The sequence below is a fragment of the Notothenia rossii genome (assembly GCF_949606895.1).
Source record: "Notothenia rossii genome assembly, chromosome: 8".
Taxonomy (NCBI): domain Eukaryota; kingdom Metazoa; phylum Chordata; class Actinopteri; order Perciformes; family Nototheniidae; genus Notothenia; species Notothenia rossii.
In genome coordinates, this window is record NC_136906.1 from 68855799 (window position 1) to 68874540 (window position 18742).

The 18742-nt window shown below is 42.4% G+C and overlaps 1 protein-coding gene across 2 annotated transcripts in view; it reads left to right on the forward strand.

The window, feature by feature from the left end:
• akap12b (A kinase (PRKA) anchor protein 12b) overlaps positions 1 to 18575 on the forward strand; it is a 39591-nt gene extending 21016 nt beyond the window's left edge. Inside the window, exons 1-3 of one of the 2 annotated variants that reach the window (XM_079646305.1) lie at positions 7169 to 7424; positions 10922 to 14986; positions 16376 to 18575. In XM_079646305.1, coding sequence (XP_079502431.1) covers positions 7400 to 7424; positions 10922 to 14982 — 4086 coding nt within the window. In that variant the 5' untranslated portion in view covers positions 7169 to 7399 and the 3' untranslated portion in view covers positions 14983 to 14986; positions 16376 to 18575. Of the gene's footprint in view, positions 1 to 7168; positions 7425 to 10921; positions 14987 to 16375 lie in introns of those variants that run through there. The other variant, XM_079646304.1, reaches the window with a different exon arrangement.
• The last annotated feature ends 167 nt before the right edge of the window (positions 18576 to 18742 follow it).

The window sequence follows — 18742 nt, forward strand, 5'->3', positions numbered from 1 at the left end:
GGTTGATCTCCACTACATTTAATTAGTTCATTGAATCCATTCATTAAAGTTTGTGTACTTAATTTCAGATACTTTTAAGTTGTTTGGCCAAAAGAAAAACAGAGAACATCTGTCACTCATTTGACTTGAACAATTAATTAAACACAGTTGATTTGACAGAAAACACATGCTTTTATGGATTTGTCCAAGTACTCCAGGGTGGGTTTTGCAATTTTTCTTTGTCATATTATTGAAAATGTCTTTAGGTTTTTCAGCTGTTTCTCGGAACAGAAAAACTGAGCAACTGGAAATCCCTTTATGTTATGGGAGCCTGTGATGGGCAGCTTTATGAATGTTATAGACTAAACGGTAAATGTTTTCATCGCAGACATATTAATCAATAATGAAAGCAAGGAGAAATTGCCATCCACTTGAATGTGTCGTATTATACTACAAACTGCAGCAATCCAAGTGTTTCAAGAAGTCTGACTATTACCAGGGGTATTATGAACTGTCAGGAATGATTCACCAGTCCCGGTCTCTGCTACAGTTTTATGTCTTTTTGGTTGCAGGTGTTAACTTTTACGAGGCGAACAAACTGCAGTCTCTGCTCACTGTAAGTGTGAGGGTGAGTGTGTGTGTGTGTGTGTGTGTGTGTGTGTGTGTGTGTGTGTGTGTGTGTGTGTGTGTGTGTGTGTGTGTGTGTGTGTGTGTGTGTGTGTGTGTGTGTGTATATGGTTATGATTTAATTCCAGGGTGGACTCACTTAGACTCGGCTTGGGGGAAATCATAGTGGTGCCAGAACGTGCATCATGCCTGTGGAAGGGACCTCTCCCTTCACTTAAGCTCTGTCTGATCTCTGCCAATAAGGCTGTACAGTCATCTTAACACAATCCAGCCGCCAGATTGTTCCTGTTAGATTTTTGCCCGTGTTCCTTTTACATTCCAGCTGACAATACTCATTACAGATTTTATTAAGATGTTCGTGTGCGTCTTTTTCTACTGTACTCACACAACTGGGAGGAATTCTTTTTTTTGTCTTGGTTTGTATTTGCGCAGATGCTGATCCATCAACTGGCTGCAAGACGTCAGAATGATTTCTTCCCCTCAGAGAAAGGAAGTGACCCCAGAGGAAAGGGTTAGGGAGGCAGAGATTTTAGATTGGAGTGCCTAAAAGGCCACCACAATCCCTCAAGATCCATCATTGCCCTGTCACTAGTTCAATTATGTTCATCAGTGCAGCATGTTTTATTCAGTTATTTGTTATGAAGTGGGTACTTTACTGCAGGGCAAGAGAGGATAGGAGAACTCTATTAGAAAGCTGTTAGTCATCACTTAGTCCGCCTTTAAAATTATCAGACCGAAAGTTATTTTTCCTCCTGATTCAAACAAAGTGCAGCTCTAAGGTTTGCAAATAACAGAAGCAACCTAAATGAAGCTTGAGTAACTTCTGATAGGTCACAATATCGGCTCTAACCAGAGAAGATTAACCTCCACAGCCAATTACTCCATTTGCTATTGGTTGGTCTCTCTACGGACTTAACACCCAGCTTCCTTCGACTTCTTAAGCGTTTGTCATGGTTTAACTGTTGACATGGTTGAACTTGGATTTTGGATTCGGTTCAACTGTTCTAACCGGACACCATGCGCATAACAGCCAGTTATTCCTGATCTATTGGAGTAGGTGTGTGTATGGCGCCCTTCTCCACTATAGTTACAGCAGTGAGATTTGTCCCAGCAGCTAGTCTTCTTAGCTTTGTTAAGTCCAATAAATAAAAACAACTCACAAAATGAATAACAGAAAATAATCCTACACCTATATTTCGCTGAGTTGCAGCTCCTAATTGCACTTCAGAGGCAGACTATTAAATTAGCAAAAAAAAGTTACTGCACCAAAACAACAGCTGGCTAACATATTTGTCCAACCCCACATCATTAGTTTGATCAGCATATTATCAAAGAACCAAATTGCACAGCTCGGATTTGCTGTATCAAGACAAACTAGCAGCTCTGTGAGGAGATACTTTGACACATCGTGCTTTGAGTTAAACGCTAACTCGGCATGCTAATATATTTAGCAGGGAGTGCAGCCCAACCAAATCATTTCAAGCAAACTTGATTTTTAGGAGTTTTAGGAGTAGTGTCCCAGGTAAAGAGGGCCTACAATTCAGTAATAAGTTCAAACTCATGGTAGACTCCCATCAGGGCTCTCAGACCCCCCCCGGACCCTCTCGTCTCCGCAGGCACTGCTCTCTCATCTTTCTCGGCATCAGGGAACCTAATCCCCCTCCTCAACCCCTAACCTCCCCCAGGCACATGGAGGACTGAGAGAATGGACCAGGAATGTGACTGACCCCTCCTTCTCGTCCTTCTTTAATAGAGTTATGGCCTCTGCTACACTGCAGCAATTATCCATATGCTATAATAATTCTGTTTTACCTTGCAATCAATGATACAAAATCTTCTTTAAACATGGGCCAGGAACGTGACCGTGAGGTGAGGTTTTTCCACTTGTCTCCAATGCTGGAATTAAGTGTAATCCTCTTGGTGCTGGATATGTGATACTTCCGCGATCTTCCTCCGCCCTGCCTTCAGTTACCCACATTTGTTTCAAGAAAAGTCTCAAAAGAAGTATAACTGTTGTATCAACAAGTGCAATGAATCACTCCATGGAGTTATGACAGTTGCGAGAAAAAAAATATTTCAACCCTAAGTTGAGATCAGTTTACGTGTAAAGATATCTTTGGATGGTTTTAAGTGTAGATGAAGAACACAGTAATGGATTGCTGCCAAATCCCAATGTCAAGCAGACACTGAGGTAAGGAAAAGGAACTAAAAGCCAAGAAGAGCATGAATGTTAAGAGCAATTGTTTTCATGAAGTACAGCTGGGTAGGGAGTGGGAACTCTCTTCTTTGGCTCAAAAACAAGATGAGCCACTTTTTGCCTGTTTCCACATATACACAATCATTTGACATTTCTGTGGATCTTGTTGAACGAGCAAGTCAACAAGCTGATGAGTCCTTTTCAATCCGCTTTCACACTCGTTTGTAAATGTTGTCTATTTCCATGACCTTTTCAAACTTTGGGAGGGGCGTCTTTAGATCGACCCTTCCCTATTTTCACAATACTGTCTACTGGCAGACAAGACGATGCATAACAACAACTGGAATGCCAAATTGCTGGGGCAGATATTCCAGGAATGCAAATATAACAGATGGTGAAACTGGGTAAACATACCTCTCGGGAAGAAATGTGGCTCTTCACCGAATTGAAAATAACAGTGCTGCTTATAGGACTTGAAATGGAGTGTTGGGATGGCCAATAGTAACAGAAGCACACATTCTTGATCTGAAATGGTTTCCTGTTGCGTGCAAGATAAGGTTGATTTTATGGAAGCAACACCTTCTCTCTCAATGCTGATTGCTGTAAACATGTTCTCCATTGTTTTACAGCAACATTTTTCAAAAGAAACTGTTACAAAGCATGCACATTTTGGACGTCACATCTTCAATCTTAATCTCATTACGCTACATCATGTTATGGACAGACACAATGTCAGCAAGAAAAGGCGGAAAGGCTGTTGGACGGACTGTGCTGAGTACAGAATGAAGTGTATTTCGAGGAAACAGGCTAAAGGGAAAGGAAACAGTGATGTCAAGAAATGACTGCGTTTCCTGTCAGACATTCTTTATCCATCCCTCCGGCCCACACACAAACCAGGAGGAGGGGTGTGATGGGGTCTCAAAGGGTTAGAAGAGACAGAGGGGAAAGTTGTGGATAAGGATTAAAGAGGACTGGGGTGTGGATTCGGGAGATAAAAACGAAGGTGTGAAAGGAGCAATACTGAATAAAAATGGAGAAGAAAGGAGACGTACTGAATAAAAAATCTCTCTGATCTCGGGCAGTTTCACACACACTCACGGCCCTCGTTTCCCTTTCTTCCAATTATTTCAACATCATCCTATCCAGTTCTTGGAAGAGTAGGAGGGCTTTTATTCTGCGCTGTCCGATGATGTCATTCACTCTTTAACAGGCAACAAAAACCTGCTCCGCCCGGCACCCCAACCCCCCAACCCCCCACCCAACAGACCATTGAAGACCCCTCCTCAAACATTCCTGAATTCAGGCACGTTTTCTGATTTATCGAGATATTTTGGGCGTCACCCCCCTAGGTCTGGTCCTGTGTTATCCTGATTTAACTGCGGTTTAATACAGAATACACTCCAGTTTATTTAGTGGTGTGATAGAAACCTATTAGAATGAAATGAGCTTTTATCTAATGAGCGAAAGAAACAAAGCGCTTTGCTGTTTGTTTACCCTTAAGTAGCTTGTTGTTATAATTATCTTATTCCAGCTCTAATTAAGAGCTGCATCCATTTTTATAGGGCTCAAACTGTTGGGATCTTTTGAAACTTTTGGTATCTTCAGTTAGACCTACTGTAATACAATTGTTAAGCAACTTATTCAATTGATTAATCGTTTAAATTACTTCTTAAAACAGAAGATGGCAAAATTCATAGATTCCAGCTTGTCAGACATCAATATGTAATTGTTAAATTGATATCTTTGGGCTAGGAAATGTTGACTAGACTAAGCTAAAGTTAAAAATGGCTGTGGGTATGTGTCCGGCCGCAGATTAGTTTGGCAGGACAGATCAGGATCGTACGGTTGAAGTGGTTATTAAATTAGCCCTGAGACAAAAGAAGGAGAACTGAGGAGAACAACATTTATGTGAATGTACTGTATTAGTGGTTTATATCTCACCTTTCTATCTTCATAGTAATAAAGGAGTATGTCATTCAGTACAAACATGTGGTTCTTTAATATGTTTAAAGAGTTTATGGATAATAAAGTTGACATCAGTGAAATCTGTCCAACGCAACTTATAGAAACACTGATTGTGCTGGTATGTTAAATGTTTGTGTTTCATGTATTGTGTCTGGATACTTGTCTGTTGATGTTGGACATGGAGCTGCGGTGACGCAAGTCAAATGCCAGACTTGATCTGACAAATAAAGAAATATCGTATATCGTATTGGTCAGCAGGATGAAGTCGAAGCTGGGTAATATGCTCATAGGATTTGTTGATTATAAAGCTTCTCCAAAATGGCCAGCCTTGTCATGATGAAGCGCATGAATTCCTCGCGACAGTTTTTTTCTATACAGCTCAGCCTAGCCTGAAGCTGTGCCTAAATTAAAATCTTTCAGTATGTATGGAAGTCCAGGAATGTGACTGGTGTGACTCATATGAAGGAAGTTGGGAGGGGGAAAGGAAGATGTGTGGTCCCCCAACAGAGGTACTCTCATTAATCTTTCAATTCCCGATTCTGACTCACTGTCCACTCAGCATCACATAAAGTCATAGTGGTCATTATACTACTGATAGTGAAATATCGACCAGATGAGTCACTGCAATAGCAGAAAGCTTCGCTGGTGTGTCAGAATACATTCTTGGTAAATTACTGTGATCCATTGAAAGGGTTTTGGATGATAAACCCATAGGATTCCACTCCTAACTTGCTGCTAACTATTAATTCATGGTTAGACCTGAATCATGTAACTTAGTTACTATAGATAAAAGGGCAGAATGTCTAACAACCTAGTTTTGCCTTTGAAAAAGAAAAGCGTGAGTTTATCAGTAATGTTATGAAGATTCATTTAATCAATCTAACTTTCTCCTGAAAATATAAAAGACCTCTCACTGTTATCTTTCTTCCCCCCCCCCCCCCTTTTATTTTATTTTTCTCACTTCTCCCAGCTGTAATAAAAAACATGAAGTCTTCCGGTAATGGGCATTGATCTCTGAATTTAATTGAATAGGTCTGAATAAACGCTCAGAAAGATGTTTCTGATGAAAGAGTAAATACAATTATTTGTTTCATTAACATTTTGTCCCAGAGCTTTTCTTTCTTGTCTAGTTTTGGCCTAATTTGATTTAAGTCTGTTTAGTTTGACACTTTCTCGAAAGAAGAACACTGTACCGATTGTACTCACGTTTTCCTATTGTTTTCAAAGAGACTGCTGACACCTCTTTAATCTAGCACATTGTGCTGTTTCTAGCATTATTATTGGATCCATGCTTCATATCAATACTCTTTCTGCAGTATGAGTGCACATTTGAAAGCAGTCAGACTTTGGTTGAGGTGGGCTTACAGACGGTACTTGATTACTGCTGTTATCACCCATTTGGGAGTCTTCTGGATGGAATTCACACATTCCTCTGGGACAATGCTGAAGTGTGACAGATCTGATTATGCTGGTATTTACCTGAGGATTTATCTGCATTCCTTTTAGTCTCCCCCCCCCCCTAGACAAAAGGTGAATTAAATGTGTCTGTATTGGCGTAATTGAGAGGGGCCTATTAACATTCACAGGGGGCAGGCAGCAACTCAATGGCACTCCCGTTCATGTTAGTTTTAGGTTTAAGCTCACAGTATGAACTTTGCCTCAAATAGTGATCTGTTGGGGAGTTTTAGGGCTGTGTTGTTAATCTATTGAACTTTAAAGAATTGAGATTGGGAAGAATTCAAAAATGACCTTAAAAAAATCAAGAAATGCTGAATGAAAAATCCCAATTTCCAAAGTAAAGTCCTGGAATTCACTCTGGTTTACCTCTGTCAACATTCCTGCACACCACTAGTGACATGAGCCATGAGATACGGGGGAGAGTGTGTTGCCTGCTTGTAAAAGGGGGGAGTTGAGGGGGGGGGGGGGGGAGACAATGTGTGGCGTGTGCTTAAGACTGTTTTTCAGTTTTTAATGTGTGAGTTACTGCATTTTGAGGACACAGAAGGGTATTAAGGCCATAGAAGGTACCCCCCCCCCCCCCCCCACACACACACACACACTTTATTTCCAAATAAACAATGCATGAGGAATTAAAGGAGTGGGAGGGCGGGGGGGGTTATATGTAGCTTACAATAGTACAATAGTTAGTGTTTTTTGTTTAGGGATGAGTGCCAAATGCTTCCTTGAAAGGTCACATGATGAGCTCCAGTCCTTCCGGCTGGACGTTGGAAGTCTGAGGGAGGATGAGTGGTAAAAAAGGAGGGGGAGGGATAGGGGGAACACATGGAGGAGGGGGTCTCATTCAGAACAGCTGAAGAAAGGAGAGGGAGGTGGCAGGAAGACGGAGGGAGGGGTGGTCCTAACATGACATGTGTGTCAGTCTGTTAAAATGTGTGTAGAGCCCTCTCTTCTGTTCATACTGGCTGAGAAGAGCTGGGAGAGAGAGACACAACTTCTGCACGCAGGCTGAGTTTACCAGAGAGGACGGAGCCAACAAGCAAATCTTATTTTACTGAGTGAGCACAGAAGTAAAGGAACACTTAATTACTTTATACGCTTTTTCAAAATATACTTTTATCCCCTTATTTTTTTATTAACTTTTTTGAAGAAAGACATTTTGGATTTTTATAAATGCTGGGAACAATAACTTTAACAGGTAAGATCAATTACTTGTTGATTACTTATTTGAGGGTTTTGTTTTGTACTGTTCTCAAAGATGTGGCTGTTTTACTGTGAGTTACTAATGTGATTTGTTAAAAAGCATTTTTGAGGATTTGTCTAAAACCCAAAGTAGGGGTTTCTCCTTAGATAGCTGAAGGCATTGTTGTTCTGAGGGTGTGGTTAGTTAGCATTGTGGTTCGTAGATGTCTCGGCTTTGTGGGTGATGGTTTTGCTTTGGTTTCTGCAGAGCCTCATCAAGTTATATGATGTTTAAATGCTGTCAAATTCTTGTTTATAAGTAAAAAGTATATTTTAGCGTACATCATTCTTTCATTTATCACCTGTAGATTTAAAATGCAAACAAGAAAACATCCCCCCTTTTAATCCCCTTTACAGTAGCCCTCTAGTTAAACCCTGTTGATCGACTATTCAGGCCTTTGCCAACTGCTGAGTGCCCTGATCTCTGAAGTGTACTTCTCCTACCACTGCCAAACTTCTTGGTGGGAAAATAATTTCACACCGGGACAGCTGGCAGCAGAAATATATGAAGATGCATTTAGAAAACTTTTTCAAACCCTGTTTTAAGCTCACTTCTCTGTCGGAGCCAGCCCCCTGTGTCCCGTCATGTGAAGCATTTCATTAGATTAGAGTGGGATCCTAATTCCCAGTAGGTTTATTGAGCTTAGCCGCAGAGGTTATGGAGGGAGGAGAAAGGGGCGTATGAAATTAATTGCTTGCCAGAACCAATTCGTCTTTAGTTCATAACTGGGAGTGATGGCTCAAACAAAGCCAGTCTAAAATATGTTTTGCTCTGTGGCTTTTGCACATAAATGCAATATGGAATATATAGATTTTTAGTTTCTGTATTTTGCTGTTGTTCCACATCACACTGTCTTGATGTTAATGGCAAAGTGGTGCCACAGTGGGTGTTGTTAGTGCTGTGGATGTGTCGGGTCCCCCGGAGCTTTGGAGACACTTTGACCACACCTTTGATAGAGAGGGGACGCTCGTAGGGCGACTGTTGGGGGAGGGTGTGGTGGTGTCTCTGTGCCCTCATTTTAACTGACTTCTTTTGTTTACTGGCCCCGTGCTCCAGACAGTGCAAGGATTTGCATATATTTGGCAAAGTTTGCAAATAATGGTTTAAAGAATAGCTGCATTCAGTTTCCCAACTTGCCCCCCCCCCCCCCCCCCCCCCCGCCCCCCCTTTTCAAACACACAAACACATTCTAGGGCTGGAACAACCACAACAGAAAGTTATCTGATCTCCCTGGACACTGGTGTAGATTTACTACAATAATAATTTTTTTGGGCTGCGGAATTGACATTTAATATGAGAGCATCATTTTTACCTCATGCTCTCACTCTCACACATAAACAAAGCTTGTCTCCAGCAGAGAGAAGCATTTGCACTATGAATATGTGTGTCTCAGATATGTAACACCCTCTAAAGTGTGTGGGCTCCGGCTCCAGGGCAGACCCCCTTCCCCCTCAAGGCCGTCCCTTCATCAAAGTCTCACATTCTTTCTGGTACAGTCTGTATTCAAAACAGCCACCCCCCCGACACACATTAACCAAATCAATCTAAGGACGGTAACAGTTGTGTGCCTTTAAAAGACAAAAAGTTGAGCTGGAAAACAAAGATCAAAAAGAAGGGAGAGATGCCAGTAGTCTGTTAAATCAACATGGGTCCTGTTTTATTGTCCTTCCTACACACATACCGCCTATAGTTGCACCTTACTGCACAAAAACCTGGTGAATATATGCCTTTGAGATTAATTAATGTTTACTCAGGTTTGAACACCTCTATGTTTTTATATGGTTTGTTGATTTGGTTTTACTGGCTTGTTTAACAACCATTTGATTTAAATGATCTCCAAGTGTGTTTTAAACAACATGTATGTGAGAGCTGCCATGTGACACAGTTGTATTTATAGAAGTCACTCAGGCCTTTCTTTATTCGTCTTTACACCATATTGAGAAAGTCAGCAAAGTTCCCCCAAGCTGCAGTGTGTCTTTATAATAGAAAAGTTGACCACCCCCCTTCCTGGAGAGGCCAGAGAGGGTTAGAAGGCTATTGTGTTTGCATTGTGTGTGCCTTGGATGGGGGTGGGTCCCCATCCATCCTGTGGTGGAATTTGGGTCAAGGAGATTGGTCGTTTTTAAGGAGGGTTTGTGATGGAGGACTGTATTGTCTGGGTTTGAATCCTACATGGGCACAGTCCAGACATTTCAACCCAAAACGATTAAACATTGTGAACGTACCCTGTCATTTAAATTCAGATTATGTTTAGAGCATCCTAGTTTATTTTTGACAAAATCAGCATAGCTCACATTCCTCTGCTGTCAAATTCAAAGATACTTATACCATTCGTTTATAAAAGCACTTTATTTTATCATACATGCTAATTGTAAAGTGATGCAGTGTTTTGTGAGCTTTTTACATAGTTTTGTCAAATAGTAGTTATAGTTTATTTTGAAGCTAAAATATTCAAGGAATGCATTACTACTGAGGCAAACTTCATGCCTATAATTTAGGAAAGTATGTGGACAGATATGGGCACATATTTGTACATGTTTGTGGGAGACAAGAAATTAGATTCATCTTTCACAGAATTATTTACAAACTTGATCCAATGTTGATACCAAAATGAAAATAGTGTATCAAACACCTTGTGTCTTTTTACAATTTCCTTCCAATTTTGTGAAAGGTATTTCCCACAATATGTGATTTTAGTGAGTACTCACTTTCCCAGTGTGTGTAATCAGGTAAGCTGATAGCTAGGCATTACAAGTCCTGGGAAGTTGTTTTTAGAGTCCAGAGGTATCAGATGTTAGGTTTTTCCAGACTAGTGAGATCTGAGTAGAAATGCACGAAAAAAAAGAAGGAAAGCTTCAAACACTGGCAATTCACCCCCCCTCCCTCTGTCATAACACAGGCAGTTATACACTGTGTGTATGTTTTGCATGTGTGTGTTTGTCTCTTATCAAATCTGACATGTGTCTTGTTAGTTTAACAACCAAGGAACTACTCAGAATAATGAAACACGTAGTTAACCTAATGCACTGTTGCAAGATTGTGGGTCGGCTAACATAATAATCCACACATTTCACTTAGTTCAACATTTCTTTCTCTGGGGATTAATTACATTTTTTAAAGGTATTTTTAAGGCATTTTTACATACCACAGGATTAGTCGGGCCAAATTACAATCTAATTGCAAATAAATAGTCATATGCTTGATCAAATCTACTCAGGAGTCATGATCTCAGAGAATACTTTCTTAAAATGGTCTCGGATTAAAGTCAGATGAGATATCCTCTTGTTTTGTGTTAATGCCATACAGAATTGAATTCACAACAGATTGATGTCCTAATCATCACTCAAATATGTTTAATTGCATGTTGCACAGAGGGAGCTGTATAGATGTTAATCAAACTAAAGTCGTGAAACTGATCTTAACTAAAGTTCCTTATTTTCTTGTAATTTCAGTCGGCCAGCCGGATGGTGTGGTCCAGAAGGAGGAGGCTCCTGAGACCATGGACACCATTCAGGGAGAAGTGGCTCCTCAAGTGAACGGCGAGAAAGTGGAGAAAGAGTCTCCCGATGCCAATGACATCTCTGCTGTTGAGGAGAAAGCAGCGGAGGAGAAACCTGGTGATGCCAATGAAGTCGGCTTCAAGAAGATCTTCCGCTTTGTGGGCTTTAAGTTCACACTGAAGAAGGACAAAAGTGAGGACAAGGATCCTGTGAAGCTGCTCACAGTCAAAGATAAGGAAGAGGAGGTGAGTGGGACCGATGAACCTACAAAGGAGCAGGAAGAGGAGAAGAGCCCCACCGAAGAAAAGGAGGCTGATACAGATGTAGCTACTGCCGAGGCGGAGGTCATTAAAGATGATAAAGCTGAATCTAGCGATGCCCCAGCTGAGGGCACTGCCGCTGAAGCTACTGATGAAGCAGTCAAGGAGGGAGCAGCTGAGAAGGAAGGCGAGATCGCTCTGTCCCCCTTCAGGAAGCTCTTTAGTACAGGACTCTTCTCTAACCTGAGAAAGAAAGCCAGTGTCAAGAAGACGAAAGAGGAGGAAGACAAGGAGCCAGCTGTTGAGGAGGAGGCAACAAAGACAGAAGAAACAGCTGATGTTGTGGAGGAAAAAGAAGAGAAAGATGAGGCGAAGCAAGAAACTAATGAGGAGGCACCAGCAGCTCCAGAGGAAGAGAAAACAGAGACGTCCCCAGATGCCACAGATGAAACTAATGCTGCTGAAACGACTGATGACACCAAACAAGAAGAAGAAAAGGCTGAAGCAGAGGTGACTTCTGAGGCTGAGCTGCTGTCATCACAGGAGAAGGTGAAATCCCAGGGAAGCCCCCTGAAGAAGCTTTTCACCGGAGCTGGCTTGAAGAAGCTCTCAACTAAGAAACAGAGGGCCAAGAGGGAAGCTGAGAAGAAGCTCACTGAGTCTGGGGAGCAGGCAGGTGAGCAGCTTCAATCCTCCACTGAGTCAGGAGAGGCCCCAAAGACTGACAGTGGGCCCACATCCCCCGAAGAGTCTGTGGAGGTGACACCGATTGAATCCAGCCAAGAGACTGACGGCGAAGTTGCCTCCGATGGAGAGAAGAAAAAAGATGGTATCATCGCCTGGTCCTCATTCAAGAAACTAGTGACACCCAAGAAGCTTGTAAAAAGGTCTTCTGAAAGCGATGATGAAGCCACAGGTGAGAAACCAGCAAAGTCAGCCACCCTGTCCTCTTCTGAGAGTGCCCCGTTAGCAGATACGAGTGTTGAAGAGGAGGCTCAGGAGGATAAGCCGACTGAGGAAGAGCCAAAAACCGAAAACACTGAGAAGCTGGTCAGCAGCACGGAGGAGCCGAAAAGGAAAATGGACACCTCTGTCTCCTGGGAGGCCCTAATGTGTATGGGTGGACCCAAGAAGAGGACAAGGAAGACCTCTGATTCTGACGATGAGGAGACCAAGGTTGAAGAGGAACCTGCAGCAGAGGCAGCGGTAGAAGGGGAGGAGCAGGAGGTAGAAGCTGAGGCTGCCATTGTCACTTCCCAAAACTCCGAAAGTGATGGTGAAGTTGCTTCTTCCCCTGAACCTTCATGCCCAGCCACTGAGAGAGAGTCCACCTGGGACACACTGAAGCGCATGGTTATGCCAAAGAATAAGGCCAAAGGTGAGGAGAAGCCCGAGGAGGCTGCGGAACAAGTCCTGTCAGACAGTGAAGCGCCAAAAGACGAGTCATCTTTCTCGTTGAGGAAGCTCTTCCCTGGACGCAGGAAGAAGAAGGCTGAAAAACAGGCCTCCACTGAACAGGGTGAGGAGGACTCTGACACCCCAGCTGTGGTTCCCCTCTCAGATTATGAAGACCAAGTTGAAGCTGAACAGGAAGCACAAGAAGAGGAAGCTCCAGCAGAACCTACTGAGGTCCAGATTAAAGTAACCGCTGAAGATAGATCCGCTGAAGATAGATCCGCTGAAGATAGATCCCCTTCATGGATCGCAGCCGCCGTCGAGGAAGGTGATGACAAACACGATCAGCTGAGTGACATACCAGAGGAGGCTGAGAACGCTGCCACGCCTAAATCTGTTGACACTGACATCGCAGAGGATGAAGACAAGGAGCCATCCCCTAAACCCCCCAGGAGGACTGGGCGCAGACTCTCCACGGCTGAGGTAATGCCTTTCGCTCCAGCTCCATCTGCGGAAACCACTCCTGTTCCTCAGGGTCCCAACGCAGAAAGTGCCGTAGCAGTTTTGGAGGGCAATAATGCTCAAGTTACCGAAATTCCACCCCAGGTAGATGTGACTGTTGAAGATGTACCAACTGAGGAAGCTTCTGAGAAAACTGAGTATGAACCACCAACTCAGAAGGTTGAGACCAGCACATGTACTATCCTGCGGCCACACGCTTGTGACGAGGCCATGGCTATCTGCACTGGCCTAGGAACCAAGGAGATCGCCAAAGTGGCTATGGAGAAACCAGCAATGCCCATCGCAGAGTGTGTGGCCGTGATCCATGATAGTGTAAGCACAGAGATGACAGTGATGCAGAAGCCAGCAAGTGCAGAAGAAGCCATTCGTTCAGAAGATGCCGTGCTCATTGCCCAAGTGCACCAAGTAGAGGCTACCGAGCTCGAGCCTGCGGTTGAAAGTGATTCGTCAGACCTTCAGGCGGCCAGTGTGAGCCTGGAACCAGGGCTGGATCAGGTTGGAATTGTCAGTGTTCAGGAGTCTGAAATCATCACGCCTGCTTCATTGACCGAGAACTCTCCTAAAGTTTTTGTGGCGGATCCCATTACACCAACATTTGAAACAGCTGTTTGCACCCAGAGCGTAGCAGTCACTGAGCCAACTGTGGAGACCAAGGAAATCAAATTGGATGTGGAGCAGCTTGCTGCCACTGAAGAAAACACTGGAAAAGAGGTAATTCAGAGTGTGACTAAAGAGGTTGCTGCTACCATTTGTGAAAGAGCAGAGACCAGCATCACAGAGGAGACCGAGCCAGCCACCCATATCATCGTACCAAGTGAGGAGGTTGTTATTGCCGAAACACTGGTGCTTGTGGCCCCAGCCAATGAAGACGCATCAGAAATTGAAAATGCACCTGAGACAGTCGTGGAAAAGGTGGAGGAAATCATCGAGCAGACCAGCGAAATTGAAGCTCAGAGTATGGTCATTGCCCATAATGTCATTCAGGATGCCGTGGATAAAGTTTCAGAAGACAAGCCTGAATCCGAAGATTCCGACACCCCAGCACCAGTCAAGGCCATCGCAACAACAGAGGAAGAGATTGAGATATTAACCGAGGGCCCTGTTATTACAGAGACCCCTGTTGCTGTTGAGTGCAAAGCCCCAAAGTCACCCAAGCTGCTTCATGTTGCCATGGAAGTCATTGACACAACCATCGTAGAAGTTACAGGGAGCCTTGATGCCTCTGTAGAAGAGAACAAACCAGAAGAAGAGTTGAAGAAAGATGTGGAGGTAAAAGTAGGTGAAGAAACGATCGTATTGGAAGAAGTGGTTGAGATAAAGTCAGAGAGTCAGACGGAGGTGGAGCTTGAAGAGGTCAAAGAAGAACAAAGCAAAGAAGAAGCAGAAGTTAAGGAAGCAGAGGTCGAAGAGAAAGCTGAGGAAGTGGAACCACAACCAGAGGAAGAAAAGTCAGATTCCCCTTCAGAAGAGAACAAAGAGAACGTGCTTGAGATTCACATGCCAGTCCAAGTCGTTCTGCAGACGGCCCAGGTGTTCGAGGAACCATCGGTGGAAGAAGAGGCCGCGGTGGAGTTTGACAGCAACGGCCCTGTGGCTGAAGACACCGGCGTAAAACCAAAGAAGGCTGCAAAAGAAAACCAACTCTCAACGCTGTCAGAAGAGCCCCAGGTGCCAGCTGCAGAAGAGGTTTCCACTCCCAGCCAGGACACAGAGGCAGAGGCACCGGGAGCACCGTCGGGGAAGTGTGCGGAGGTGATGGCGCAGGTGATGGAGGTGATCGAGGAGGCTGTGAAGGAGATCGAGCCTGTGTCCACAGAGATCACAGCAGCATCATGAGCAGGTGAGACCGATATTACAACAGTGATATTACATTCGAATGACAACTGTTATTTATTTAGGGTTCCTATTGAAATCCTATAATTGCGATGAGGAACTTAAATAAGTGGTGAATTGTAATTCCTGTCTATACATTATTATTTTACTACAGATGTAAGCGTCTGGAAAAGCTTGAAAATGCTCCTTGAAAAAATATATTGAACTTGAGTAAAACAAATAATAGTAATGAATAAAATGGAGCTAAGAACAAATTAAAGTAAATGAAAATGGGCAATGAGTTAACAACCAGTAAAGAAAGAAAAAAAGGTCGTTATTTTTTCTAATTCCTTTGTTGGCCTATCAAGCAATCTTCTCATAGTGGCTTTTTTTTTTAAACATCAATGGGCCCTACTTTTATTAGGGAGTAGGGGAGGGGGTTTGCCCACTGACCAGATGAAAAAGCTTTTGTTCGGGGTATGAGTAACCAGGGGACCTTTGATATCAAAGCAGGAATGCCGCCGTTGACCCCTTCTTTGTAGGCTGGGGTCTTAAAGGGAAGCGGTGTGTGAGGGGCAGATGAACTTGTGCTGAAAGACTGATTATGATTCCTCCGCTCCCTCCTCCTGGTTTCCTTCTATAACAGGCTCAGTATGGAGTCAAGAAACCATGTCGGAGCATGCATTTGTTAGTTTCAATTACAAAGCCTCAAAGGGCTCAAGCTGTTGTTGTTTCAGTTGTTTTGCTTAAATTATCTCGATGTGTAATAACGTTTTAGTGTCACTAATGTAATCTGATCTCACCAATGTGGAGGAGGGAAAAACCGGGCGTCCTTCACTCTAATATTTATTAGGCAGTCAGCAGCTTTGCAGCAGAGGAAAGGCTGGATAAAACGGGGAGAAAAAAGAGCTTGATGTGTTACAGCAGTGTGATCACAACACTTAATGTTTACCGATTCATATAAATAAACCGTGAAGCAAAAAAAAAGGAAAAGCTAAAAAGAGGGCTAAATCATTTTGCAGGGAACTCAAAAATATTATGCAGTAATGATATATATGTACAGTTTATAAATTACTTTTCATGGCATATATTATTTATCGACGCAGCCGAATATAGCAGTCCATCCCATGAAAAATGAACTCATTGGTGGTGAACATAGCAGGTTACAAAAAAGGCATGAACTTCCTGAATCACTATATGATGTTTCCATCCATACCTCTCACCACCTCTGTGCTCTAATATATGGATTATATAACCATTAAATTAAGCTTTTAAAGGATATTCTGGTCCTTCAACCTAGCATACCAACGGATAAAGATATTTATTAATGTGATGTCAATCTCAGATGTTTTATTCTCAAAAGCGGAAGATCAAGTATTTGCTTATTCCTAATATCATGTTTGTTCCTCCATTACAGCTGGAGATACATTATTGATGCCTGGGAGACACACTGTCTGGACCAGGAAGTGAGTGATGAGGGAGCGAGAGAGAAAGAGAGAGAGAATGAAAGAGGCTGGGACCGGGCTCCTCCCATCCCGCCCAGAGAGACTGAGTGACTGAGCAACAGCTCCGCCATTCTCTCCACCTCCCAACCAACTGTACTCCAACCCCATCCTGCAGCCCAGTCACCGCTAAACGTGACGTCCCACCGCCATATCCTCACCCTTCACCCGCTCTCATACACACGCACACTAAAGCATGTCCTGGCTTGTCATCAATGTGATGTGTGTTCAGTGACTTTCCATTGCCCTTGCTGCATAAGACAAGAGTCTGCAACCTGGTCGAGTGTGTATCTGTTCATATGTGTGTTTGTATGTGTATAGTACGAGAGTAGGCTGGTGTCAGAAGGTGATGAGATGGAGGATTATTATCTTGTATATTGTATTTATATCTTGAATATTCTTTCATTCACCCCTATTTTTTTTTTTGTCTGAATATTGTTACCTTGTTGTTTTTAAAATACCCAAATGATACTGTGATACATCAGGTATTTGTTTGAGCAACATTATGATGAAGGGGTAGTGAATAGAAACATCTATAAAGTATAATTTCCCCAAATAAATGTGACTGCCTATAAGTAGCTGATGCATCACAGGTTTTAATGGTCATATTTTTTCAATAATGATTTCAGTAGCAGAATAGCTAAACCATGGTACAAGTGTGATTCCACTGACAGTAAGTGATAACAGAGAGTTTTCAAACATTCTCTTGTCGCAATGTGTTCTCACTCTGCACCCAACAAAATACTTAATAAGCTTCATGTAGATAAGACCAACAATCACTGCCTGATTTACTGTGAAAAATACATTGTTACACATTGTTTTATGTAATAATACAATAAAATACTATTATAACACCCTCATGTGATCATGTGGCAGAGATATATGTGGTTAACAGTGACATGCAGAGAGATTAAAAGTACTTTTTTTTTTACACTGTCACACTGCATTGATGTGTTAGAAACACAAATATATAACAATATTTTAAGGCCATGTTTCTGTGGTTATGTGTGACATACTGTATGTAATATTTGTAAAGTTTAACACCTTCCTTACTACACTATATTTATACTTCTTTATGAAAAGACAGTATGTTGATGCCCTCTGTTGCCTACAGAAAGTAGCGCACCCTTTAGTCCTCTGTCATTTGTTTCACTTTGGCTTAAACAATGTTTTAACAGAATGATAAAGTCTTTAAAAAAACATGTTCTTTACTCAACATGATGGCTCAGGCATAGGTTGGGGATTTAGAGGCACGGACACTGACTGCATGGTACCAGAAGTCAAAATAAAATCTCCTCTAAAAGCCAAATTGAGTTAGGCTCAATCAGGGAGTCATGGACTTTCCATTGCTCACAGGATAAGACATCAGTTGCATCCAATTAAAATCCTAAAGCATCTAAGGAGCTGCTATTGCTAGTTACTCATCAAACCTAAGTCACATGGTCAGGCTTTCTTGTGCTTTGGCAAAGTGAGACGATTAGGGTAAAGGATGATGGGGAAACTCCTTGGTTCCAGTTTGACCACCAAAGCAAGGGTTGCACTGGTATTTTTTTATGTGTTACCAAATTGGCAAACTTGCACTGTGTCAATCCTTCAAACATCATGAGAATGAACATTCTTCTATAATCCACTGATACAAATTTGACACGAGCAGCTCTGGACGCTCACGTTTCACTCAGCTTTATGACCAAACAAGAGAAAGATCAGGAAGTATGAGCCCTTGTTAGGTCACCACTTCCCTTTATTTTGACTCTAGAGGGTGTGCCACGTCCATACTTGCTTTATGTAAAATAAATGATTAGAGAAATCACAATGTGAGCTTACGCCTTTTGCTATTGTTGCATAATGTAAAGCATTTAGTTGGGCCACGTGCCCACTCTAGTCCTCCCCTGCTTTTTGTAACACTTAACTGTGAACCTGTTAACATTTGTACAGATTGTATTGTATACTTATTGTATGTACTTAAAAATCATATTGTTGTTATATTAACCTGCAGGCATTTAGCTTAATATTCATGTAGCATGGTCTTACTGGTCTTTTATATTTCCCAAGCTGTTAATAGTGAGGATAAAGAAACTTGTCTATATTTCATTCAATAAAGGTAGAGAAAATGTATTGAGTGATTGTGCTTTTATTCTTCCCTGGTTCTTTATCACATAACATGCCAATGAATTACCACTGGTGCAAAGACAGAAGAAGTCTGACCAATCCCTACCAAACCCAATATAGCATTTCTAAGTAGCATACAAAACATTGAATTTATGCGTTATTTGATTTATTAT